Raw genomic sequence first — 27,241 nt, forward strand, 5'->3', positions numbered from 1 at the left:
TCATGCATGCTTTCTGGGTGCTCTAACTGAGCTGAGACTCCAGGCAGTTAACGTGGTACACGAACTAACTTCAGACTACTCTTCAGATGAGGTTATGTCATCTACCTGTTCCCAATGCACTGCAGGAGTGCTCTGATTGGTGACAGAGGAAATGTCCCTGATGGTTCACACCAGCCTTGGGCAGAGATGACCTGTAGGCTCAGGATGGACAGTGCCACCCCTGCCAGCCCCAGACTGCGACAGTTTTTACCCTGCCCGTTGTGAAGAATTCTGCAGGTGACAAGAATTCATTGGTGACAAGTGACACAAGCCATCTCACTTCCTATCACCTGGACGACATTTCCTCTTAATTCACCAAAGCTCGATCCTTCTCCCTTGCTAACACTCCAGGTTCTAAGCAGTGACTCCTTGGATCTCCTTGGGAGGGCTGCTTCCCCAAGAGTGAGTCCCTGACTTGACTCCTCTATTAGGTCTCCCCCCCTGAGCCCAGCTAGAGCCAGGATCCCTCCCCCTCCCCCACCTCCCCACCCCCACCCTAGCCCATCAGTCACACCATCCCCCACTAAGGAGTAGCAGAAGGGATTTGGTTCAAAGGGAAACCCTCAAGTCAGTGGCCACCGAAGGAACAAAAGCCTGAGGCCTGCAGGGCTACACAGTTAGTTCAGGACCAGCCTGGGCAGAGCCTGTTGTAGTGCCTCACACCTGTAAGCTCAGCGCTCTAGAGGCAGAGGCAGGTGGATTGCTGCAGGTTGCTTTATATACAGAGGAGAACCAAGACTATTTCTCAAAGTAAAGAAACAAATCACAAAACAAACAAACAAACAAAAAAACAGCCTGGGAGCCTTAGCAAGACATTTAAAATTTAAACATTTTATGTATTTTTTTAATTTTTATTTTTATGTATGTTTTGTGTATGTTTGCTATGAGTGAGAATATTTTTATTTTGAGGCATACTCTAATTTATCAAGGCTGGCTTTGAACTGGAGATCCTGTTGCCTCAGCCTGACTAGTAGCTGGGATGAGAAGCGGGCCCCATCAGCCTAGCCTGGCTCTGGGAAGATTCACAAAGCCTCTTGTGGTTGGTCACTGCGACTGCCCTTCCTGTTGGGACCGCCCCTCCTGCTTCCAGCGCTAAGGTTTCTAAAGCATATGGTTCATTTGGAATTGAGAGAGATTTGGGCAGATGGAAAGGAGTTAAGAAGAGGGAACCTTGGAAAACCGATGTTTCATAGAAACCAGATGATAAAGCAGGCTCTGGCCCGAAGTGTGACCTCATTCACCAAAGAGCACAAAGGGAACCCGGCCTGGCGGTGCAGGCGGGTAATTGTAGCTACTTGAGAAGCAGGAGAATCACAAGTCCACGGCTCGCCTAGATTATTGAGTTAGTTCTAGGTCAGCCTGGGCAACTTAATGAGCCTCTGCCTTGAAACAGAAAGAGGGCTGGAGATAAAGCTCAGAGGCAGATCTCTTACCATCCCCCCATGAGGAGATGGGACATTGGCTCAGAGGTAGACCCTGCTTTCAGCAAGCCGCACCCCAAAACAAAACAAAACAAGAAACCCAAATTAAGACTTCAAATAAATACCATTTGAGTTTTTCATAACAAAAGGGGAGAATTTTTCTCTATACAGTATGGATTGGTGATGTCATCCGAGACTACGCCCACCCTCCCCCCACCCCCGTCTTAGTATAGACCCTGCACCACTGAGGTAGTACCCCAGCTGACCTCTGCCCTCTTCCTAAAAGCCGCACGTGTGTCTCCAGCATATGATGCTTCAGTGGGATATGACACCTGTCTGTGTCCAGCAAACCTGCAGAGGGACTCAGGCCTAGGAAGGCCTCCATAGACAGAGCCATACCAGCTTCTGTCCCTCTCTTCTCTCTCCAGCAGAACCGCCACGGCAGCAATGCCAGCCACCAATCAAGGCTGGCCCGAGGACTTCGGCTTCCAGCTGGGCGGCTCTGGCCCCTGCTTCGTGATAGAGGTGGCTGAAGGAAGCAGCGCGCACGCCGGGGGGTTGCGGCCGGGGGATCAGATTCTGGAAGTGGAGGGGCTGGCTGTGGGTGGCCTGAGCCGAGAGCGCATCGTGCGCTTGGCACGGCGCTGCCCTCGAGTGCCACCCAGCCTCGGTGTGCTCCCAGGCCCCGAGGGTGGCCCCACAGCCTTGACAGCAGCCTGGCTAACCCGGCGATTTGGCCGCAGCCTCCCGCTGAGCCGCGAACTGCTGCGTTTGGCTGGTGGTCCCAGACCAGATGCTGTGCACAGAGAGCGCAGGCGCAAGGCCCAGGAGTTCAGCTGCCAGGTAAGGCGTCCAGAGGAGGAAGGTGCTGGGCACAACCCTGTGCCGCCTCTGAGAAAAGTTTTCGTTGTTTGTTTGTCTGATTGTTTTGCTGTTTGGTTGGTTGGGTTTGGTTTTTCGAGACAGGGTTTCTCTGTGTAGCCCTGGCTGTCCTGGAACTCACTCTGTAGACCAGGCTGGCCTCGAACTCAAGAGATCTGCCTGCCACTGCACCCCCACCCCCACCCGCACCCCTGAGTGCTCGGTAAGCAAAATTCTTAAGGAAGATTTACAAAGCAAGTTCCTAGCCAGCATGGGCTACATAGTGAGATCCTGCCTCCAAAACAGATGATTCATAGGTGATGGATACACTGATTGATGATAAACAGATGATATCTAAATTAATAGACGTTTGATAGGTGATAGCTAGGCAGGTAAGTAGGTAGCTAGCAGGCAGATAAATAGTCAATGATAGACAGGTCCGTAGATAGATATAAACAGGTGATGGATGATTGATCTATTGACAGATCAATAGGTGATACAGGGGTATATAGATGATAGGTGGATAAATAGATGATAGGTAGGCAGGCAGGTAGGTAGATAAATAGACAGACAGACAGACAGACAGACAGACAGACAGACAGGTGTCCCTCATCTGGCCCAGACAGACAGACAGACAGACAGACAGGTGTCCCTCATCTGGCCCAGGCTCCAGCAGATGAAAGGGTGAACTTGTGTGTAACCAGAGAATTCTCTGTAACCTGGACATTCCACATCACCTGGGTGCTAAACCTGGGAACTTGGCTTCTAATTCTTTGTTTGTTTGTTTGGGTGTTTGTTTGTTTGTTTTTGTTCTGGTTTTTCGAGACAGGGTTTCTCTGTGTAGCCCTAGCTGTCCTGGAACTCACTTTGTAAACCAGGCTGGCCTTGAACTCAGAAATCCACCTGCCTCTGCCTCCCTAGTGCTGGGATTAAAGGCGTGCGCCACCACACCCGGCTTTGGCTTCTACTTCTTGACAAGGATATTTGAACTCCTAAACTTGTTCTCCCCAGAAGGGAAACTCCTCAATTCTGGCCCTGAGTAGGTGGGTGTGGGGGGTGACCATTAGGATTTGGGGGGGTCTCAGAAGCAAAACTTAAAAAGTCTACTAGTCAACCACACAGAGTTCTCTATCGTGGTCCAGGCAGTCTTCCAGAATGGCTGACGACCATGTAAGATTCCCCCCCACCCCCACCGTCGTAATGTGAAGCTTCAGAGTTGGGAGGGGCAGTGGAGGGGCAGAGGGGGAGATTGCTGTGGACCCCCACCTGCACGCTGTGACATTCATTTGCCTCCCCCTAACATTAAAATGCAGGGGTGGGGGAAATCAAGGAGAAGGAAGAGGAAGGGAAGGAAGAAACGAGCCATGTTTGCTGCCATCCCAGGTGATTTTTCTGGGATGAAGCAAGCTGAAGGCGTGTCCCATCTAACTGCTGAGGAATTGGAAGGCAGCATGCTTAGATCTCCCAGTAAGGCAGAGCAGACATACAGGCCTGCTCAGGAAGCGGAACCGGTAAAGATGGACCCAGCCAGGCAATCAGGGACGCTCTGATGAAATCTTTTTTTAGCCTGGGGTGGGGTGGTATGTGAAGTGGTGGATTCTAGTTGGGGCTTACCAGGAACTCCCCCAAAGTGGGTAGATTCCAATAAAAGATGACCTCTGCGGAACGCCCACTAGTTTATAATAACCATCCCCGACCCTGCAGGTTCCCACCTGTACTGCACTTGCCCTAGTTTTTGCTCCTTAAGTCCCTGATATTTAATAGAAAATCCATTAGCGTCCCGTGATGGAGCCACGTGCTTAGATGTAGGTTGGGAACATCTGGGTAATAACTGACACCAGAACCGTCCTGTGGCCTGGGCCCCAGGAGGGGGAGCTATTTTTTCCTCTTTCTTACATAAAACACCCTTGCAGCTAGCCACACGCTCCTTTGAAATGAGGCTGTGGCTGCTGGCTTTGATTCCAAAGCTGCAACCCTTGCAGTGACAAAAGTGTGTGTGTGGAGGGGGTGGGGGTGGGCGGTGGCTGGTGTTACAGACTGTCCTAGCCACTTTGAAGACAACAATGGTGAGCGGGGGACCTTAGGAAACGCTGAGTGGCTGCCACCCTTTAGTTCTGCCACATAGAGATGTACGGAGTGCCTGCTGTGTGCAATGTGCCAGGTCAGATACTTGAAGCTGGACTGGAGTCAGATGAGAATAGCTCATGGGCATATAGACAGTGACATGCATCCAGGTGTCACTGTGTTAGGACTCTGCTCAGAATGTCTCAATATCACCTACTGATGTTAAGTCGTGTTCTTTACTCTCACTCTCCAGAAAGCCTGCCCCGAGGCACTGGTGGGGCCACCTAGAAAGCAATGGGGACTTTAAATATAGCTCAGGATATAAAGGTACATACCACAGTCATGGCAACCAGATTGAAGGTGAGGACCAACGTCACAAGTCGTCCCCTGACCTCCATACTTGAGCCAGAGCACACACACACATACACAATAATAATAAAAGATGTATTTATTTTAGGTGTCTTGTATATTGGCTGATTGTGTGTGCCTTATTTGTGCAGTACCCCTGGAGGCCAGTAGAGGGCATGGGACTCCCCTGGAACTAGAGTTACAGGAGTGGATGAGTGTCCGAGATGTGTTCTGGGAACCACCCCAGGACCTCTGGAAGGCAATGACTATGACTCTTATTCATGGAGCTGTCTCTTTAGCGGAGGATGGGGGTGGGGTGGGGGGAGGGTGTGGAGGGGCTGGAGAGCTGGCTCAGTGGTTAAGAGCACTGGCTATTCTTCCAGAGGCCCTGGGTTCAATTTCCAGCACCCACATGGCAGCTCACTACTGTCTATGACATGGTCCCAGAGGATCCAGTACCTTCTTCTGGTGTGCAAATGTGCATACAGACAAGACAAAACACCTTTATACATACATACATACATACATATATGCATACATTTTGTTAAAAAAAGAAAGAAAGCAGGAAAGCATAAGTTCAGACCTAAGTTCGGTTCCAAGGTTCAGTAACAGAACCAGCAAAGTGGCTCAGGAGAAGAGGGCATCCTTGCTGTGAAGTCCTGATGACCTCAACTGGAACCCAGTCATCATCGCTTGTTTTGTCAGTCTGGTCAGGGCGCTGGATGAACTCATACATAACAGGCACTGCGTGAAACAACAGGCTTCAGTTAGCCGCAGTGATACCTGTTATCCAAGCACTTGGGAGGTGGAGGCAGGAGGATACTAAGTTTGAGTTTGAGACCAAATGGGACTACATAGCATGAACCTGTCCAGAATTGAGAGAGAGAGAGAGAGAGAGAGAGAGAGAGAGAGAGAGAGAGAGAGAGCTCAGCCTTGTGGCTCAGGCCTGTTATCTCAGCTACTCCAGAGGCTGAGGCAGGAGGATGACAAGTTGAAGGCCTGTCTGGCCTACAGTGGAGATTCAAGCTCAGCCTGAGGAGCTGAGTGAGACATCTCAAAATAAAAAGGGAAAATGACTGAGAGTGGAGACCACTAAGGAAGCCGCCCCATGTGTCCTCTGGCCTCCGCCAGCACACACGTGCATGCACAGGAACACGGACACTTGTAAATGCCACACACACATACACACACACACACACGGCTGGGGATGTTAGTGGTACTTGCCTAGCATGAGGAGACCCTGGATTCCATCCTCAGTACTGCAAAACAGGAACAAAAACTAATTGTGTGTGTGTGTGTGTGTGTGTGTGTGAGAGAGAGAGAGAGAGAGAGAGAGAGAGAGGAGAGAGAGAGGAGAGAATGCTTTAGGAATATTAACAAGCTACTTTCCAGGAACATTGTGTGCATTGCACTCCCAGTTTCAATGGCCACCCCTCACCCCTCTGAATAGTCAGTCGTTCATTATTAACATTAGCTAGTTATGTGCACAAAGAGAAAGAACCTGCCAAGAAAGTTCAGAAAGAGAGAGAGTTAAAACTCACAACAGGGCACACCTTCTATAGTGCTTTGTGGAACCAGAATGTACTCGGTGGGAACCCTCAGCAAACAGTGCTGTGCCGTGGAACAGCAACATAGTATTATAATAATAGTAACTAGCAATTAGTGAGTGCCTGGCGTGTGTTTAAGCACTTCCATTAAGTCCTTTGATTCCCTGGAACGGCTGTTCCCCCGGCTGGTGAGATGGCTACGTGGGTAAGGTATTCACTAGAAGCCCTGGTGACCTGAGTTCAATCTCTGGAACCCACTTGAGAGGAGAGATCTGACTCCTGCAAATGGCTCTCTGACCTCCACAGATTCAAATATGCAAATAAAAAAAAAACAAACAAAGGTTGTTCCTAGGAGCAAATCCTGATCTGGTAACAGTGTGGCTCATGGCACTTGGGTGAACTGTCTCTTCCACAAATGACATCTCTACAAGTCTGCCAGCTTCCATGACCTTAGCTCTTTGGATACAAAATGGGGATGTTAATAGTCTTTGTCTCGATTGGCAGTGGTAGTAAATGCCTTTAATCCCAGTACTAGGGAGGCAGAGGCAGAGGCAGAGGCAGAGGCAGAGGCAGAGGCAGAGGCAGAGGCAGAGGCAGAGGCAGAGGCAGAGGCAGAGGCAGAGGCAGAGGCAGAGGCAGAGGCAGAGGCAGAGGCAGAGGCAGAGGCAGAGGCAGAGGCAGAGGCAGAGGCAGAGGCAGAGGCAGAGGAAGAGGAAGAGGCAGAGGCAGGTGGATCTCTGCTAGTTTGAGGCCAGCTTGGTCTACAAATTGAGTTCCAGGATAGTCAGGATTGTTACATAGAGAAACCCTGTCTCAAAACACAAAACAAAACAAAAAGAAAAAAAAAGTCTCTGCCTCCAGGGCAGCTGAGAGAAGTGAGGTCAGGTGTCAGCTGTCCTGTGGCGGCAAACCAAGGACCCGCCATGGTTTTACCTGGGACCCTCTCCTTGCAGGTAGATGACATCTTGGGGGATCGGCTGACAGCCAAGGAGCAGGTGTTTACTGCACTGAAGCAGTTCGCTGCCGAGCAACGGGTGGATGAGCTGGTGTGGACCCTCACTCTCGTGCTGCCCAGCGAGGCCCAGGGGCCAGTCCTGGACAACCTCAGGTACCTCCGTGGATGGCAAGATGGGAAGAGCCAGTGGGTTCACTCAAGGTAGGACACGAGGCCCTGCTCTTGAGCTGGTGAACAAAGGCAAGCCTGTCACGGCGGTTGTGTTCGTGATGGTGGAAGGACAGCTAATGCTGGCCTGTGAACGACCACTTCTTGAGGTAAAGCCACAGCTTCCTGACTCTGTCCCAAACTAAAATGGCAGGAGTTACTGGGAACACCAAGGACCAAGGTTTTCTCAGCTCCATACTGTGACCGAGCTCGGGGCACAATAAGAAGGAGTCTGCTCTGTGTGGGTCCTGACATCCACACAATCCTACAGGCAGTGCCTGCTCTCTCTCTCTCTCTCTCTCTCTCTCTCTCTCTCTCTCTCTCTCTCTCTACCTCCTGGTACCCCGTGTTGTTTTTGTTGTTTTGATAGGGTCCTCAGGCTGGCCTTGAACTCAAGATTCTCCTGCTCTAGCCTCCCAAATGACGTAATTACAGGTGTGAACCACCACGCCATCGGGCTCTTTTTACTTTTAATGTGTGTGTGTGTACAGGGCATTAACTGTGTAGCCCTGGATAGCCTGAACCTTGCTATATAACCCAGGCTGGTCTCCAAGTCACGGAGATCTGCCTCAGCCTCCTGAGTCCTGGAATTAAAGTTGTCTGACACTCTAACCGCTGAGCCATCTCCCCAGCCACTAGGGCTCTTTGATATCACTTTGATGATGATGATGGTGGTGATTGTGATGATGGTGACAGTGTACCAAGGACGTCATTAGATCCTTGAAGGACAGTATGTCACCAAATGAACTCCATTCAGATAGTCAAGTGGAGGTTCTGAGAGGATCACAGAGCAAATCAATGGCTGTCACAGGCTCTTGGACCCAGTTCGATGTGTATTTGAGGAAATTCCTGGTGGGTCGTGGCTTGGAGAGACTCCAGGTGTGCCGGGAATACCCCCATCCCTGGCTCCTTGACTGAGGGCTTCCTTTGCACACAGCTTCTATCCAACAGCCTCTGGGAGTTTACATACACGGGGTGTGGATCTTGCCTGGCTTTCTCTCCAGCCTCTTGCCCGCACCCTCCCTCTTTCCGGGCTCAGTCTGCCCCCTCCCCTCGCTGCCATTCACCCCGCGGTCTGCCCCTCCCTCTGGGCCTGGCCAATGTCAGGGACTGGGCTTGCCAGCCCCCCGCCCCCACCAGCCGGGACTCAGCATCTTGACTCTGCAGCGAAACGCATAGGAGGCCACCGAAAGAGGCCACCATGAGCTGCCTAGGGTGAGTGAGGGGACTGACTCTTGCTGAGGAGAAGAAAAGAAAAAGCTTTGGATAGGAAACAAAAAGTTATTTCTAGAGCGGAATTTGTCGCTGAGCTGATGCAGGGGGCTGAGGACTTCCTGGGGAGGTGACAGATAGGCAGAGCTCGGTTCTGCCCAGTTCCATGAGGGCTGGGCTTGTAGGGGGGTGGGGTGGGGGCACTCGGCTGTCCCCGGGGAACTTGGTGCGTTTGTCTCCAGGCCAGACTCAGCGGGAGGATCGCTCAGATTTCCCGGTTTCATCTCGGTGCTGCGGGGCTTCTGTCTCCGCCCGCCACCTCTCCCGGGACAGCGGCGGTGTCTGCCTCTCTGCTTTTCATCCCCAAGCGCCCGACAGGCCCCTGTCAGCTGAGAAACAGAACGGGAGAAGGTGGTCTAGATTTAGATCCTGGAAAAAGCGGGAACCCCTGGACACTCCCGGATGCCCCCGTGGCCCGCTGCTTCCCTGGGGCGCTGCTGGGAGGATGAATGGGAAGCCTGTGTCGCCAGCGGGTGTCAACTGCGACAGGAAAATTGGGGAGGTTGTTGGAGGAGGGGGCGGCGCCCAGCTGGGCTCCGAAGGGAGGGTAACATGGCAGCGGGGACTTCAGGCAACGCCTCCTCACCACTACCATCTCTGAATTTTTGAACACCTCCCTCCCTCCCCGGAGCTGACCTGTCTGTCCCCACTGTGTGCTGGGCTCTTCGGATGCTGAGGATTTGGGTGCAAAGCCTCTTGGAAAAGTCTCCGAAGGGACAAGAAAGCATTACAGAGGCAGCAAGCTAATTGTGAGATCCGAGTCCAAGTTCAGGGGCAAGCCGTTGCTAACCCAGACTCCTGCAATCAGGGCAAGGGACTCAGCAGGTGTCAGTCAGCACTATACCTCAGAAAGTTGGGCCTCAGAGGGGTCCAGAAGTGTGTCCTAGCAACCGGAAGGTCAGTCACCAGAGAAGAGTTCAGGGCCAAGCGTCTGGGCTGGGTGCAGAAGGCAAGAGCAGGGGCATCCTGGTCTTCCATTGAATAAAGACAATGGAGAGTCACAGCCCTGATCGAGGGACTGCACAGGGCAGACAGACAAGGCTAAAAGAAGAGGTTGAATAGATAAAAGGTGGTAGATGATGATGATGATGAGTGTGTGTGTGTGTGTGTGTGTACATACAGCTTTCTTTAGAACCATGCCGTGCCTGAAATCTCACCTCCTTGGGAGGTTACAGCGGGAGGATCACAAGTTCAAAGCCGGCTTGAGTAGGTTATCAAGACCCTAGTTATAAATACACAATAACTAACTAACTAATCTTCCCATGGAGGTTAGAATCCACCCAGAGCACAGAAGTGTGGTCTGAGATGGGGGTCGGGTTGGGAGTGACTGCAGTGGCCCAATCAGAAGAGAGCGGAGCTGCGGTGTGAGGCTGACGCTCAGACCTCTCCCACGGAAGCCCTTGAGTACATGCGGCTGTTTAATGTGGTCCAAGTTTTCATAAATGTGGGTGATCACACACCAATAGCCCCAGCACTTGGGAGGCAAGAAGACTGCAACATTGTGACTAACCTAGGTCACAGAGGGAGGCCCTGGGTTCAATTCTCAACACCGCATAAAACCACGGATGGTAGTGTATGCCTGTAATCTCAGCATTAGGGAAGGGGAGCTAGAAGGCCCAGAGAAGTTCAAGGTCATCCTAGGCAACACAGCAAATTTAAGGCCAGCCTGGGCTACATGCAATACTATCCAACACACACACACACACACACACAACACACACTACACATATACAGCGAGTGGCTATCCTATCCTCTGGGAGAATGCAGACCTTGAATGTGTCCAGATTTGTGGCCACAGTGCTCCTTCCTTCCAGAGTATTTCCTGCTGCCACTTGGAACCTAATTTGGGTCTGTTCCCCAAGGACTCTCAGTCTGATTAAGTGGTAAAATGGCTTTCTAATTAGGACAGGACAGGCAGTTTGGAAAGTGTGATGTGTCCAGGAGGGAAGAGAAAGCATAATGGGGGTCGGGGAGCGGGGTGGCACGTCATCCAGGGGAGGAAAGGGTGAGGTAGGGAGAGTACACAGCCACTGGCATGACTGAGGTGGTAGGATTTGGAATTTCCAGCTGGAACCCTGGGGTCTCTTCGGTGATGGTACAACCTTGAGCAAGGAAACCCATCTTCTAGACTGCCTGAGGAAGAGGGCTGTGTTATCCTATGTGCGCCCAGCAGGGGTCTGGGTAGGAAACCCTGTAAATGGGCTGCTGCTTGGGAGGAGGGGTCACAGGTACTCCTTCCAGTGTCCTTTCAGGGACACCAGGCTGTAGTTCTTGGAGCCAAAGGTGGGGTGCATATTTTTAGTAAACCCAGCACTCAGGCACTGGAGTTAGGGTTGGTTGCAAGTTTGAGTCTACCTATGGGGCTCAGGGTCAGCCTGAGCTACATAAGGAGACCGTATCACAAAGAAACAAACAGACAAAAACAAGAGATAGTGCTGTGGCAGAGGTCTTTCCTGGGTGTGGTCACACCTGGGTGTGACCCCCTGTACCACCCACACAAATTATTTATATGGTATAATAGGGTGGGAGAGACTGCTTAATGGGCAAAGTGCCTGCGATGAAATCGAGAAGACCTGAATTTGGCTCCCCAGTACCAGTGTAAAGCAGGCGCATGGCCCACTGATCCCGGTGCTGGGGAGATGAAGACAGAATCCCTGGGGCTCACAGGTCATTCTGTCTAGTCTAATCAGTTCACTCCAGGTTCAGTGAGACAGCCTGTCTGAAAGAATATAAGGTGGACAGCAACCAAGGAAGACATCTAATGTTGACCTCTGACCTCCACATGCACACTCAGGGGCAAGGGTAACACACACACACACACACACACACACACACACACACCTCTCTCTCTCTTTCTCTCTCTCTCTCTTTCTCTCTCTCTCTCTCTCTCTATATATATATATATATATATACATATATATATGTGTGTGTATATATAGAGAGATATAATATGATAGTATATTATCATATTATAGTAATATAGTATATATTATAGCAATATAGTATATATAATATATTATAGTGATATAACAATATAGTATGTATAAAACAGTATGTATTATATATAGTAATTATAGTACTATTATATATACATATATGTATATATGTATATGCGTACATATGTGTGTCATATATACATATATACACATATTAATATAATAGAATATATTAATATATGTATATATATATATATATTAGAAGACAGAGCCAGGCATGATGGAACATGCCTTTAATCCCAGCATTTGGCAAGCAGAGGCAAGCCTGGTCTACATAATGAATTCCAGGCCAGCCAGAGCTACCTCGTGAGACCATTTCTCAAATAAGTAAAATAAAAACAAAGATACCCAGTGATGATAGCACACTCCTTTAATCCCAGTACACGAGAGGCAGATACAGGTGGCTCTCTGTGATTTTGAGACCAGCTGTACACCTTGTCTCCAAAAATAAAAAAATTTCCATATGAGGACCAGGGATATGACTCAGTGGCTCCAGCGCTTCTGGTGTAAGCACAAGGACCAGAGTTCAGATCCCCAGGTCTGTCAATTGTTAATTGTCCAGCTGTGATTTCAGCCTTGGCAAAGACGGGGGGTCTCCAGAGCAAAGCTGGTTAGCAACACCTGCATGTGTATGTACCCACATTCACAAAAGCATGCATATGGCACACATGCACAGCGTATACAAAACAACGAAAACCCATGTATAATACAGCTTTGTGTGAGAGCTGATGTTGGGGAGGTGCCCAGCACTGTGTGCAATCAGACAGTGTTGATCTTCTGTATGTGTGGAGGGTGTATGTCTCTTTTTCTCCAGGACAACTTTGTGGTCCTACCCTTTCTCTGTGTGGGAGCTATCCTGTGTGTGCACACGGGCTGCTTAGAAACAGCATCCTTGGCCTCTACCCACTAGATGCCAGCACCACACCCCTCTCCCAGCTGTCATGTTGTGGCAGCCAAAAAGACATCTTGAGAGTGTGCCAGATGTCCCCAGGGGGTAGAGGTAGGCACTGCTTGAGAATGGTTGCTCTTGAATGATCTCTGATAAGGTTCGTTCACCTAGTCAGGCATGGTAGACAAATCTACAGATTGCCTGTTCCCTGGCATCTACTCCGTGCTGTCTTGAGTCACCTGGCCAAATGCCCCCGCCACTGCCCTCAAGCCCATGAGGGGACTTCTCTGTGCCTGAGGTGGCTTGGCCCTGAAGCAGCGTGCCTAGACTGCAGCATGAGCATCCATCCAATGCTTCCTCTTTCCTATTGTCAGCACAGTAAATGGGTTTTATAGCCTTTGGGCGTGGCTGGTTCTAGGGCACCAATGCTGGCAAGCAAGATGGAGAATGCCTCTGTCACCATGGGGTTGTGGTCCTGATGTCAGCTGTTAGCAGGAGGAGAATTGTGTGCCATGCATGGGGTAGAGCAAGGGGGGCAATGTGTGAGTGGGCATGGCTGAGGCTGCTACTGCTTCTGCCAGAGAGAAATAGTTCTGAGAGATAACTACAGAGCAGTGGGGGCAAGAACTGGAGGGGGACTGGGGCACGTGCGAGCAGCATGCCCTGTATCTTTGTTTTGTCTTCAGGGCTGGGATGGAACGTAGGACTTTGTTCTTGCCAGGGAAGTCCCTTACCATGGGGATATGCACTAGCCCCTCACTGGTAGATTCTAGTCCAAGGGCTCTGGCCTGAGTCACACCCCCCAGTCCCTCACTGAGGAACTGTGGACGTGTGCTCTACCACTGAGCCACATCCTCAGCCCACTTCTGTATTTCAAAATGTGATCGCTCAGCCAAATGTAGTGGAACAAGCCTATAATCCCACCTGCTCAAGAAGCTGAGGCAGGAGGATCAAATCTTCAAGGTCTGGGTTGGGAATGTTGGCAGTTGTTTATCATCACCAACAGAGCCTTGCCTTTGATTCCCTGAATGGAATAAAACCAGGCCTGGAGGTACATGTTTGTAACCCTAATACCCAGGGGATGGAGGCAGGAGACTCACAAGGTTATCCTTGGTTGCATAGCAACTTTGGGCTATCCTGGGCTACATAAGACCTTGGAAAAGAAGGAAGGAAAGGAGGGAGGGAGAGAGGGAGGAAGGAAGGAAGGAAGGAAGGAAGGAAGGAAGGAAGGAAGCAGGAAGGGAGAGAGATAAGGGGAGGGGGAGAGGGGAGAGGGGAGAAGGAGGAGGAGAAGGCAAAGGGTTAGGGAAAGAGAATTCAAGGCCAGCCTGGATTAGAGTGAGTTCAAGACCAGCCTGGAAAACTTAATGAGACTCTTTCTCAAAGTCCAAAGTAAGAAGGCGTGGGCTGCATCTCTGCAGTAGAGAGCTTGGGCAGCATATGAGAAACTTTTATTCAAGCCCCAGCACTGAAAAACAAACAAACAAAAACACCCTAGCCTCTCCTCACATCCTGCACCTTTTTCTGGCCTGGCTCCCAGCAGCGCCCCTCCCTTGGCTACCAAGACCTCAAAACCTCTGGGGTTCTTCCATCTCCCCTAGAATCCATAAACCCTAGCAAGGCCATCCACCGCTCTGGAGTGAGGGTCTCTGGCCATGGCTGAGGCTTTCAAAAGTCTCCTTCTCCCTTGAGTCCCCTGGATAGGTAGGGAGGGTTTTTTCAGCACTGGCCAGCTCCTGGGAAGTCCTGTGCAAATGCCTTCCCAAGCACTGCAAAAGGGAGTTCTTCAAAAAGGTGTTGGCTGTAGCGAAGTGTTGCAGCCACTGTAAGGGGATCAGGGCGCTAGGCCAGAGAGATCCCAGACAAGACTCCTGGAGAGGGAATACAGTGGAGAGCCAAAGGAAGGAGCTTGATAGCCTTGAATCACCGGGATCTTCACTCCTCCGGATGCCCCAGCTAATTGAAGGGTCCCCAGGCAGGGAGAGGAGAGGCGGGGCGGGGCGGAGCTTCCAAGAATGGGCGGGCATGGGGCCACGGTGCGGGACTGGCCGGGAGGGGCCGCGCACGCTCGCCCAGCAAAGGCGCGTGGAATAACGGGCGCCCTCTCTGTCATCGCGGGCTCCGCCACCCGCTGCCCGGTGCGCACCTGCCGCGCCGCCCTCGCGGATCCAGATGGGGAAGGACCAGGGCTTCTCTCGGCACTTTAGGTAGCTTTCCCCATCGCGTTCTGCGCCCCTGGGAACCTCGCGCCCTGCATCTGGCCAGCTTGAGGTGGGGGGAGGGGGCTGGAATATCAAGAGGGGTTCCCTGTCCTGGGTGGGCAATCTATTGAAACTGGGCGGAGCCCAGAAACTGGGGACAGTGGGAATAAACTGGTCGGTATGTGGGCGGTGAGGCTTTGATGTTGGGTACCCAGGACCCGTGCGCAGCCGGAGTCCTGGGATGAAGTGAAAGGCTAGAATGAAAAGTCAGCCTTCCTGCATTGGCTCACAGGATAGGACAAGGGACCAAGAACGGGGGTGTCGCGTGCCCTGAGTGAGAAGCTAGCGCATTGCATCGAGTTTTGAATTTGGAAGGCAAGACCTTTCTACTGTGAGGAACTGCAGGTTGCTGCCTCTGAGGCTTCCATTCCGGTCGCCACCGTTTCGCTGGCTGGAGATCAAGGGCTAGGTGAAGAAAGCAGGGCTGGGGGAGAATACAGATAGGCAAGGGAGGATTCTAGAAGAGGTTCTGGCAAGAAGTGACCCAGGGGAAGGTTATAAGAAGAATCCTTGGAACTCAGGAAGGCCTGTTGGTCCTTAGTAAGGGCATAAGAGCCTTGCTGGTCTGTCACAGTCAAAAAGGCAATGATGCGTCCCTATAACGAATTCGCCCCTACTGCATCTGACTGTGCCAGCTTTAATTAACAGACAGCAGTGTCAGAACTGGGGTGTCTGGGCCAGACAGTGATGGAGCCGCAGGGAAGGCTCATGCCAGCCAGGAAGGGTGTCTGCCTCAGCAGGCAGCCTTGGCCTCTGGCCCAAGCTCCGGATGCCAAGCTCAGATCTAGCCACCACACCGTCCATCTCCCCAGTTTGTGACTCAGTCTGGCGCCCACCTGGCAAGCAGGACTTGGACTTCTTGGTGTTGGATAAGTAGTTGTACCAGGCATCTGACCCCTGCCCAGGTTAGAAGTAGGTCTGATGCCCTGCAGAGCCTGGGTCTGATGGCTGCGGTGGACAGTCTCAGGAGCCTTTGCCTGGACGTGAGGCAGGAGGGTAAGGAGAGGGCCAAGACCAGGCAGGCAGATGGAAGAGTCAGGCTCAGGAGACCTCCTGGTCACCTGGAGTATCCGACCTGAAGCAGAACGCCCCGGGGGTGGCGCTCATATGAGCCCTCTGGAAGGATCTGCACTCCTGTCTCACCAGGGAGTTCATTCGGCCTCATAGGGCTTCATTAACCTCACCCGTGGAGGCTGGGAGAGCTACAGAGCAAGTTCAGGGGAGGATGCATTTCAGCTGCATCCCAAGCCTTCGCTCCCTCCTCTTTTCTCTCCGACTCCCCACCATGCCCTTGCCATTGGCTACTGATATAAAGAACAGAGAAGGGAGCCTTGGGGTATGGCCAGGAAACTCTTATTAGTGTCATGAGCCCTGATTCCAGCTGTCAGAGGCCAGTTGTGTCACCTTAGAAAGTTACAGGTTTCTCTGTGCCTTAGAATCTCCTGCAGTGGGTCAGTGAGCTCACAGAGGTGTTAGCTGAAGCTGTTATTTGGAGAAGTGGTTGTATCACACACACACAGATGCGCCTGCATGAACACACGAGCATGCATGTGCACAGGCACATGCACACGCGTGCGCGCATGCACGCGCACACGCACACACACACCACACACACACACTTTCTTCTCAAGGTGCCAAGTTCTTTTCCATCACTGTGGCCCACAGCACAACTACAAATTCTGGCTCTGGAGAGCTTCTAGGAGCACAGGCCCCAAGCATTCATCCCAGCGGATGGACACTGCTTAGAGGCTAAGTCTCCTCCCACCACCCACAGGCTGACACCTTGGCGAGCACCACAGGACCTCCATAGCTGAGCTCAGTATCAAGCAGGGACAAGTGGGCAGAAGTTCACCAAACACATGCAGGGGACTGGGAACACATGCACACACTTACAAAAATAATAACAATTATTCTTTTAAAAACATTAAAGGGGAAGCAGAGCAGTGGTGGCGCACGCCTTTAATCCCAGCACTTGGGAGGCAAGGGCAGTCTGATTTCTGAGTTTGAGGCCAGCCTGGTCTACAGAGTGAGTTCCAGGACAGCCAGGGCTACACAGAGAAACCCTGTCTCAGAAAAAAATAAAATAAAATAAAATAAAGGAAAAATAAGAATGTATCAAGCAGAGCCGTAAACTTGGAGATAGTAATTGCCCTCACTTTTGCAAGGAAGTGGCCGTGGACAGGGCTGGCCGAGAAAGCAAGCAGGGAAACCGGAAGTATGAGGACCCTCGGAGGGAAGGCAGGTGCCTCGGGGATGGCTGTTGTAGAAATCACCTGGAAATAAGAAGGGGAAGAGAGAGGAGAGCATTAGCTGGGGCTTGGACTAGTAGATGCAAGAACATGAGAAGATAGAGACAAAGGACAGACAGATGGAAGACAGGCAGGAGCTGGACCGCCTCTAGTATGGTTTGGGAGCAGGAAGGCCCTACAAAGGTTAGGATAAAGGAAACAGTCCATGCGGGATGCCGCTCTCACGGTGTAGTCTAGAATAGTCAATTCTCTCCTTCCACTGTGTAGGGCCTGGGAATCGAACTCGGTTCTTCAAGCTTGACAGCAAGTACTTCTACCTGCTGAGCCATCACGGGGACCAGGTCTAGGAAAGCTGGGAATGCAAGTCTGTTCACCAAAGGGGAGAATGAAAATGCCCCTGGTCATCCCTAGGAATGCACAGAAGAGCCACTAGGAGGTGCCTTTGGAATGTAGTCAGGGACGGCACCTGACTCAGCGGTCGGTCGATCCTTGCCTTGCAGGATCTTCATTCCCAAAAAGCATCGGGCGCGCTTCGACGAGGTGGTGTCGCAGGGTCTGCTGGGCAAGCTGTGCCGTGCTCGGAGGGCGCAGGGCGCACAGCGTTTGCGCCGGAGCCGCAGCGAGGAGCGCCCGGAGCGCCTCTTAGTGTCCACGCGCGCTAGCGCCGCTCCCCGCCGTCCGGATGAGCCACCCCCGCGGAAGGCAACCTCGCTGCTGGGTGGTCGCACTGGCCCTGGGGGTCCTCGTAGGTACGCACGCGCGGCAGGCGTGCGGGTGACAGCAGGGGACATCTGATCTTGCTTGGGTCGGAGTCCTGGGCAATGGGTATTTGGGAGGACAAGGACATGAGACATGTCCATCCCCTGAGCCCTGGTCCTCTGTTCTCAGGGTGAGACAGGGAAGCTCACCCACCTCCAATCCCGTTCCATTTTTCCTCCCACAGAACGGTTCGAGTTTATAAAGGCAACAAGAGTTTCGGCTTCACTCTGCGAGGCCATGGACCGGTCTGGATCGAATCTGTCCTGCCTGGTGAGGGATGGACAAGTTACCTTGAATCCCTAAGATTGGGAATGAGGTGACAAACCCGGATGAAGCCCTCTCTGGCAATGCTAGCCATGCCTGCTAGTCACAGTGCATCCTCCATTGTTAAGAAGCAGAGAGTAGGGCTGGGGAGATTCCAATGGTTAGAGCCACTGTTGATTAGACATAAGGGCTGGACTTTGGATCCCTAGAACACATTAAAATGCTAAGTGGGTATGCTAACCTCTGGTAATTCTAGGCTTGGAAGGAGGAGCCGGGACTCCTGGAACAAGCTGGGTAGCAAGCTAACTGTCTGGATGAACTCCAGATTTGACTGAGAGACCCTGGCTCAGTGAACAAGGTGGAAGAGCGATGGAGGATCGTATCAGTCTCTGGCCTCTACATCTGCATGCACCCACTCTGCATGCATGCGTGCACACACACACACATACACACCTACACAAATGAAAACATCCACACACACACATGCATGTCACATGTACACACATGAAAATGAGATAAATTAAAAAAAAAAAAAACAGAGTGGTAAAGGCCAAAACTTAACCTGCCTTCACTCTTTTCTGCAATCCTGCCTCAATCCAGGCTCCCTGTTAGGGTGTGTCTCTGTCCATGGTTACGATAGGTCTCCCCTCATCAGTGTGAAGGTAGGAGGAGAATTTGTAGGAGTCCGTTCTCTCTACCACGTAGGTCTCAGGGATCAGACTCAATCAGACGTGGCCGCAAGCTTTCTCACTCTCTAAACCACTTAGATGGCGCCGAGTGTCAGTTCTCACCTGTGAACTGAAGAACGGCTATCTGGCTCACAGAAGGGTGTTGAGTGGGGGAGACTCCCACCCAAGTGCACCACGTGGTGGTCGGCTGACGGCTTACCCTCTCTTTCTCTCTTCCAGGCAGCCCGGCTGAAAATGCCTCCCTCAAGTCAGGTGACCGGATCCTCTTCCTCAATGGATTGGACATGAGGTCAGGAGCCTCTGGGGTGTCTTGTGATTTGGTGATGAGCCATCCCCCAAGACCTTTGCCTCTTGGGACACTAACAATGGCCCCAACCCACTTCTGACCTATGTCCTATGACCTATGCTTCCTGTGTCTATCCCTCTTCCAGTGAAAGCCATTTTTTCCCTGTCATGCTGGGAACCAAATGTAAGATACTGTGTTAGGCAAACACAATCTCAGAGCCACATCTTCAGCATTTTGTTTTAGTTTAGTTTAGTTTAGTTTAGTTTAGTTTAGTTTAGTTGAGACAGTGCCTCACTCTGTATCCCAGGCTCACTTGGAACTCACTATGTAGCCCAGACTTGCCTTGCATTCATGACAATCCACCTGCCTCTGCTGAGCCCTAGGTTACAGTGTTAGTTACCGTGCCTGGCTCCCAGCCCCATTTAAACTTTTGATTTTGAGACTGGGTCTTGATTAGTTGCCCAGGCAACTTGGACTTGCTCTATAGTTCAGACTGGCTTTAAATTCTGCAAACCCTCCTGCCTCAGCATCCCAAGTGCTGCCATTATGGTTGTGTGCCACAGGGTGACATAGGAATAACTCCTTCTATGCTCAGGAATGCCAATCCAATGCATCTGCAGGCAACGCTGCCCAAAGCCTGGGGCTTCTACCATTTAAGACCTTAACTTATGCGAAAGTTGGGGTTCTGGCTACTCCTGAGTGAACGGTGGGTTTACTGGGTGGCTTCTACATGATGGGCAGAGCTCACTTGGCAGGCCCTCCTGGGCCATCTCCTTTGCAGGAACTGCTCCCACGACAAGGTGGTGTCCATGTTGCAGGGCAGTGGCGCTATGCCCACGCTGGTGGTAGAGGAAGGACCGGTCCCTTTCGCCAGTGGTGAGACTGTCTAGTCGTAGAGTTCCCAGGACTGTTTTGGTCGCTTCCCAGGGACGCCGCCAGGGGGTGCGATAGAGCCCAACTCGCAGCGTTCAATGCTGTTCACATTGCATTGCACGGCCCAGCTCAGAAGGCTGTTGACCCCACCTGTCTGGGAAACTGCACCTACCTTGGTGACTCCGGGTCACCCGTGCCTCCCCATGCCTGTGGTCCCCCGCAGATTCAGATTCTTTGGATTCCCCGACCCGGGCGTCAGCTCTCACCTCGCTGCAGTGGGTGGCGGATATCCTGCCTTCCAGTATCCGAGTCCAGGGGAGGACCTTCAGCCAGCAGCTGGACCACCTCCTCACTCCTCCCGAGCGCTATGGAGTCTGCCGAGCTCTCGAGAGCTTCTTTCAGCACAGGTGCCCTGGGAAGAGCGGTGGTAGGGATCTAACCTGTTTGCGCCCCACCCAAGTTTCAGCTAAACGCTGGCAATCCTGTTCTCCCTGCTGGTCGCTCCTCGGCCGTCTTAGGTGGAGAGAGGGAAGACAATAGCTAGTATGAAGGAAGGAACAACTGACATGCCTTAGAACAAACCTCAACTTTTACATTTATTCCTTTATTGATTTTTAAGACCCAGTCTTGCTACATAGTACCGGTTGTGCCAGAACTCAGAGAGCCTCTGCCTCCTCAGGGCTGAGATTAAAAGCCAGAGCCACCATGCACAGCTAAATCTGAACTCTAACACCTTGGGCAGACACAGACGTATTTGAACTGCATTGAACGAATTGAGGCAGGCAGGGAAAGTTTATGGGACATCAAGAACCCTCACTGGGCTCTTGGAATCTTAAAAATAAATAAACAACAGCGATTATGGCTTGTGGTAAGCCTTCCTCCTTTCCATTCATATAAGTTTGGTTTAGATGATCTTGTTACAATATAATTCATATGCTGTACAATTCAGTCACCTATTTATTTTTAACTTTAAAAATTATGTGGATATTTTGCCTGCATGTAAGTGTACCACATGTGTGCAGTGCTCACGTAGGTCAGTAGAGGGCGGCACACAGGTAGATGCTGGGAACTGAACCTGGGTCCTCTACAGGAGTAGCACCAATGCTCTTAATCACTGAGCCTTCTCTCTCTGGCCACAGTTCACGCATTGACTTGGGCAATTCAGAGGTTTGAGGGTTTGATTATACTTGCAAGCATGTGTAACCATCACTATAGTGAATACTGGAATTTTATCCCGTGTAACAGGATACCAACAATGTTTTGTGACATATTCTTTCATCTCTATATCCCCGATCTTTCTTTAAAAACACTTTATTGCTTATGGGGGGTATGTGTGCACAGTGCCCACAAGAGTCAGTGAGTTTGACAGCAAACATCTTTACCTGCTGAGCCATCTCCTCCATGCCCATCCCCGCCTCCATCCCCTGACCTTAAGCAGGTCACACACAGCCTTAGTCTGTGCTTTCTGTATTTATTTGTGTGCGATGTATGCTCATGGGCCTGCCTGTGAAGGTCAGAGGTCAAGCTTTGGGTGTGAGTCCTCGCCTTCCCACATTGTTTGAGACAGGGTCTCGTGGCTGCAGATGCCAGGCCAGTCGGCCTGGGGGCTGCTCCTGTGTCAGCCTCCCGTCTTCCAGGGGTATGGTGGGATTAGAGATTCTTGAACTGCTGTGTCAGGCTTTTACGGGGGCTCTGGGGATCTGAACTCAAGCATTTGACCCACTGTGATAGCTCCCAAGTCCCATATATGTTATTTTTTATCTCTGGTTTTACAGTCCAGAAAAAGAAAAGAAAAAGTTAAGTAGCTTGCGCGAGCTCATTAGTTGGTGAGAGGCAAGGCTGGGATTTGACTGTTATATTTTCTTGGTGGTGGTGCTGGGACTCGAACTCAGATCCTCAGGGAATGTTAGGTACATGCTCTGTCAATGAGCTAACATTCCCAGCCCAGACTGCGATTTGAATCAGACCAGACTAACTCTGGAGAATGCTTTCCTGTCCTCCTCTCTGCTCTGTCTTTCACGGGTGGGGGTCAAGGTGTGGGCTGAATTCTGGGGGTGGGGTGGGGGTGGCCTGGAACCACCACCTCACCCACACCCCTGAGTGATGAGCTCCTGCGCCCCCGCCCGCAGGAACATCGATACCCTCATCGTGGATGTCTACCCCGTCCTGGACACACCCGCCAAGCAGGTGCTCTGGCAGTTCCTCTACCAGCTGCTGACCTACGAGGAGCAAGAGCTGTGTCAGGAGAAGATCGCGTGCTTCCTCGGCTACACAGCCATGACGGGTGAGCAGGCCCTGGGGGTGGCTGCCTGCCAGGTCGCCTGCCAGCCAGGTAACACAAAAGGCACCTGTTCTTGCCTCCCAGAAGCCTGGGGGCCACTCGGGTGCTTGGCTGGGAGGAGAGCCCCCATCTGGTTCATCCTTCACACAGCAAACACAGCACAACGGGGAACTGCTCATTCATTCGTCCCTTCCTCTTCCTCTCTCTCCTCTCTCCAACATGGTGTCACGCAGTCAAGCTGATCTCAGATTCTCCTGTAGCTCAGTCTGGCCTTGAACTCCTGATCCTCCTGCCTCTGTCTCCCAAGTGCTGGGATTATGGGTGTGTTGCCACCACAGCCTGGTTTTCTTTTTCCATCCATGAGGATGGAGCCTTGCTCATGCTAAGCAAGTGCTCGCCCACTGAGCGATAGCTCCCTCCTTGTTTGGAGAATTCACAGCCAGGTAAAGTGGCTCAGACCTGTAACTTGGCCTCAGCACTTGGGGAGGCTGGAGCAGGAAGACTGTAAGTTTGGGGCCAGCCTTAGACTCACTATGTAGCCCATAGTGAGACTTTGTCTCAGAATGAAAACAAGGGGCTGTGGATGGCTCTGTAGATAAAACATTTGTTGAGCAAGCAGGAGGTCTAGAGTTCAGATTCCCAGTACCCGTGCAGATGCCAGTGGGTGAGGCAGCCCACCTGTAATACAGGCACTTGGTGGGTGGGGACAGGGGACCTGTAGCATGTAGTTTCTGCTACCCAGCTTTAAGCTCCAGGCAGACCACACTACCAGGTTCCCTCGGATCCACAGATCACACACACACACACACACACACACACACACACACACACACACTAGCTTATTTTTCAATCTGCCTTATTGGCTCAATTGCTGGGCTCTTCTACCCAGCTCAGCATCTAAATCTGCCCTCAACTTTAGTTGCTCAGTCACCTCCTCCTTGTTCTGGGACCCAAAACTGCCCTCCGCTTAGCTGCAGTTCTAATCTGCCTAGGGAAGCAGCCCATGGTTGCTCTGCCCGATATCTCACTTGGCTAGCTCCCATTATGTTTTCAGTCCTTCAGCTACTTTTCTTGCTCTGGGTACCTGGTTTCCGCCTGAGCACCACCATAAAAGGCTGGGAATACACTGCATTCCAGTGGTAGAGTAATTGCCTAGAATCCTCCTAATAAGGGGTTGTAGCTCAGTGGTAGAGCCCCTGCCTAGAATCCCCCAATGAGGGGCTGGGGGCGTGGCTCAGTGGTAGAGCCCCTGCCTAGAATCCCCCAGGGAGGGCTGGGGGCGTGGCTCAGTGGTAGAGCCCCTGCCTAGAATCCCCCAGTGAGGGGCTGGGGTGTGGCTCAGTGGTAGAGCCCCTACCTAGAATCCTCCAGTGAGGGGCTGGGGGCGTGGCTCAGTGGTAGAGCCCCTGCCTAGAATCCCCCAGGGAGGGGTTGGGGGCGTGGCTCAGTGGTAGAGCCCCTGCCTAGAATCCCCCAGGGAGGGGCTGGGGTGTGGCTCAGTGGTAGAGCCCCTGCCTGGAATCCCCCAGTGAGGGGCTGGGGGCGTGGCTCAGTGGTAGAGCCCCTGCCTAGAATCCCCCAGTGAGGAGCTGGGGGCGTGGCTCAGTGGTAGAGCCCCTGCCTAGAATCCCCCAGTGAGGGGCTGGGGGCGTGGCTCAGTTGTAGAGCCCCTGCCTAGAATCCCCAGGGAGGGGCTGGGGGCGTGGCTCAGTGGTAGAGCACCTGCCTAGAATCCCCCAGGGAGGGGCTGGGGGCGTGGCTCAGTGGCAGAGCAATTGACAAAGATGCGCAAAGTACTGGGTTTTACCTTCCGTGCTATCTAGGAAAAACTGTAGTGTTATCCAGGAATATGGCCATATTCCCAGAGGCCATATTTTGGTGGTGATGAGTTCTATCCTCTCTTCCCTTGCTTTTGGAGTCTGACCGGACAAGGGCCTTGTGACAATTCTTGCCTGTCCCACCACAGAACCTGAATCCTCACTGGACCTCGAGCCAGAGTCTACGCCAGAGCCCACACCAGAGCCACAACCCCGGAGTTCCCTGAGGGCCTCTTCCATGTGCCGCCGCAGCCTGCGCTCCCAGGGCCTGGAGGCCAGCCTCAGCTGTGGTAAGGCCTCACTCACATGAAAGGCTGGAGCTGCTGTCCTCTCCTGTAAAACGGTCTTAGCGAAACAATGAGTGTGTTAGCTAGGCTTCTCGAGAGGAACAGAACCCGTAGAGCGAATGTTAATCCCAAAGAGGATTTATTAGATTGGCTTCCATAAGGGTCGCTCAGTCCCAACAATGGCCATCGGCAAGCATGCGGGAGAGACTGGACTCCCAGTAGCTGCTCAGGCCTTGAGCTGGAGGCATCTGTAGTCCAAACTCAGTGCTGAAGCCCTGAAGGGTTCCAAAGAGCTGGTCATCCAGTCTACATTGGGAGCCTGAAGAATCTGGGTTCTGATGGCTATAGCAGCAGCAGCAGCTGCCACCGCAGAACATAACCACTCGCCAGGAAGGAGGGAAGGCAGGCAGGCAAAGCATTGCTTTCCCATCATTTCTTTATATCTAAGCTGCAGCAGGAAGGCCTTGCCTATCTATCCTGGAGTAGATGAGTCTTCCCTTCTCAGTTAATCCTTCCAGGTAGTGTGTGTGTTCACAGACCCACCCAGAAATGTGACTCGGCTGATTGCAGATCAGCTGACTACCAAGACTAATCATCATACTGAGGAAATCGGGAGACAGCAAGGCTGAGTGAGGGCTGGGCAGGTCTGGACTGAGCTCAGATACAATCACAAGATTTCCACTGCCTCTTCCTGGCAGGTCCTGGTGACTGCCCTGAGATGCCCCTACCTCTGATCCCAGGCGAGCGTCAGGCTGGCGATGGCACATCCCTCCCGGAAACCCCTAACCCCAAAATGGTGAGGCCTTTCTGCCTTCCAGATGTCCGTGAGCATGGGTGTGGGTGGTCAGTGCGTGGAGACCCTTGACCAAAGTTTTCCAGATGCAATTTCAGGCTGGGGCAAACTGTCCATGTGTGGTCTAAGGTCCGATGGAGACCACCAGGGGGCAGTAGGAGAAGATTGGACTCTTCCCCCGTTACCTCCTAGATGTCCGCGGTCTATGCAGAGCTCGAGTCTCGACTGAACAGCAGCTTCAAAGGGAAGATAGGGACCATGTCCAAATCCCGGGCCTCTCCACCAGTCCCCAGCCTGGTCGGCACATCAGGTACGGCCTCAGCCACCCTCTGGTCCTGAGGGGGTACTGGCTTCTATTGTTCTAGCTGCCTGTCTGTGGGTCATTCCTACACTCAGGCGCACCCCTAAAGGGTGTGCACCTGAGTCACAGGGGAGCCTGGGGACCTCCGTGCATGTGCAATAGGCCATCAAGGTTGGCTTGTCCCAGCTCCTCATTTGTCCCCTGTGGTGATCTGGAAAAGCAGAGCGTCCCACAAACAAGCCCTCCAGTTAGCCTCTGGCTCTCGGATACACTTTAAAGTGCGTGCGCTGCTTCCTGAATGCTATAACTCGGAAGGTTGTTTCTCTGTAATCTAAAACCAGCTGTGCCTATAACACAGTCCCGTCATCTCAACTACTCAGGGAGTTGAGGCAGGAGGATCATAATGCGAGGCCTGTTGGGCTACAGAATGAGTTCAGGGCCAGTCTGGGCCAACTTACCAAGACCTTGCCTCAAAACTTTAAAAAAGTAAAGCTCAGGGTGCAGTTGGCAGAGTGTTTGCCTGGCACGCATGAGGCCTTGGGTTCTACCCCCAGCACTAGACAAAATGGGTGTGGTGTGGTGGAGCACACCTGTGATCTAGCATCCAGGAAGTGGAAGTAGGAGGATTAGAAGTTCAAAGTTACCTTCAACCTACTAGGGAGTTCAAGGCCAGCCTGGGCTACATGAGACTTTTACAAAAAGAAAAAAAAAAAATTAAGTGGGAAAGAAGGCAGTCTGGAGATAGAGATAACCAAATGGCACTTGCCTGGACCGTGCAAGGCCCTCCTAGCCTCGCTCTCCACTACTGGTGGGGGAGGGGGTTGGGGGGGGCGCTGCGGGGAGAGTTAAGAGCAGGGCTGACTGATAGAACACACTGATCCTCTTGAGCACTTGAGTCGTGCTGGGCAGGGGTGGGTCCTCATGATCCTTGCAAGAAGCCTCGGGAAGGACCCCTTGTGGGTCTTGATGAGACTTCTGAGGTGTGTTCCCAGATAAGCTAGGGTATGGCAGGAATTGAAGCCAAGAGATACTTTCGTTTCACTGGTTGTAAGCAGAGAGACAATAGCACAGAGACAGAAAGCATGTCTTAGGACAGACAGCCGCCCCATGGTTTCACCCAGTGCTGGGCACTGATTGATAGACTTCCTCTCCTTCCATCACCAATCAAGGGCCCAGGACCCTGTCTGGAGTCTCCTGGCCCAGTGACCGGCTCCTGCCTTCCCCGTGCTATGATCCGCTGTGTTCTGGGGGTCTGGCCTCTCCCAGCAGCTCGGAATCCCACCCCTACGCCAGCTTGGACAGCAGCAGGGCGCCCTCCCCACAGCCAGGCCTTGGATCAATCCACCCCGACAGCCCCCCAAGCCCAGACCCCATCCGGCCGCCCAGTCGCCGGAAGCTCTTCGCCTTCTCACGCCCCGTGCGGAGCCGTGACACAGATCGCTTCCTGGATGCGCTGAGCGAGCAGCTGGGTCCCCGCCTCAGCATCGTGGATGACTTCCTGACACCCGAGAATGACTATGAGGAGGTGGGCATGCTAGTGGTCGCAGACAGTTAGGGGTGGAGGTCTATAGAGCTACAAGGTCTCCCAGAAAGTCTTCAGGAGGCCTGTTTCACTGCAGACTGCCCCAAACTGCTTCACAACCTGCCTCAGTCTACCCTGGAATCTGTGTCAGGGTACCCCATTCCATGTCTGGAGTTATTCCATGTTCCAAGTTATTCCCTGTCCATATTTATCCCACCCTTGCCTGAGGCTATCATACATATTTTTTTTAAGATTTATTT

At 52.2% G+C, this 27,241-nt stretch overlaps 1 protein-coding gene across 3 annotated transcripts in view; it reads left to right on the forward strand.

Annotated features, from left to right (window-relative positions):
- Positions 1-1,907: 1,907 nt before the first annotated feature.
- Grid2ip (Grid2 interacting protein) overlaps positions 1,908-27,241 on the forward strand; it is a 35,673-nt gene continuing 10,339 nt past the window's right edge. The window contains exons 1-12 of one of the 3 annotated variants that reach the window (XM_021163288.3): positions 1,908-2,303; positions 7,234-7,388; positions 17,610-17,858; positions 18,053-18,138; positions 19,041-19,110; positions 19,889-19,983; positions 20,204-20,387; positions 22,110-22,264; positions 24,228-24,368; positions 25,064-25,161; positions 25,351-25,468; positions 26,629-26,984. In XM_021163288.3, the coding sequence (XP_021018947.1) occupies positions 1,908-2,303; positions 7,234-7,388; positions 17,610-17,858; positions 18,053-18,138; positions 19,041-19,110; positions 19,889-19,983; positions 20,204-20,387; positions 22,110-22,264; positions 24,228-24,368; positions 25,064-25,161; positions 25,351-25,468; positions 26,629-26,984 (2,103 nt within the window). Of the gene's footprint in view, positions 2,304-7,233; positions 7,389-8,643; positions 8,658-14,719; positions 14,807-17,609; positions 17,859-18,052; positions 18,139-19,040; positions 19,111-19,888; positions 19,984-20,203; positions 20,388-22,109; positions 22,265-24,227; positions 24,369-25,063; positions 25,162-25,350; positions 25,469-26,628; positions 26,985-27,241 lie in introns of those variants that run through there. The other 2 variants (XM_021163290.2, XM_021163289.3) reach the window with 2 other exon arrangements.

This window comes from Mus caroli, unplaced genomic scaffold (assembly GCF_978045245.1).
Source record: "Mus caroli unplaced genomic scaffold, Mus_caroli_1 scaffold_4, whole genome shotgun sequence".
In the NCBI taxonomy this organism is placed as follows: domain Eukaryota; kingdom Metazoa; phylum Chordata; class Mammalia; order Rodentia; family Muridae; genus Mus; species Mus caroli.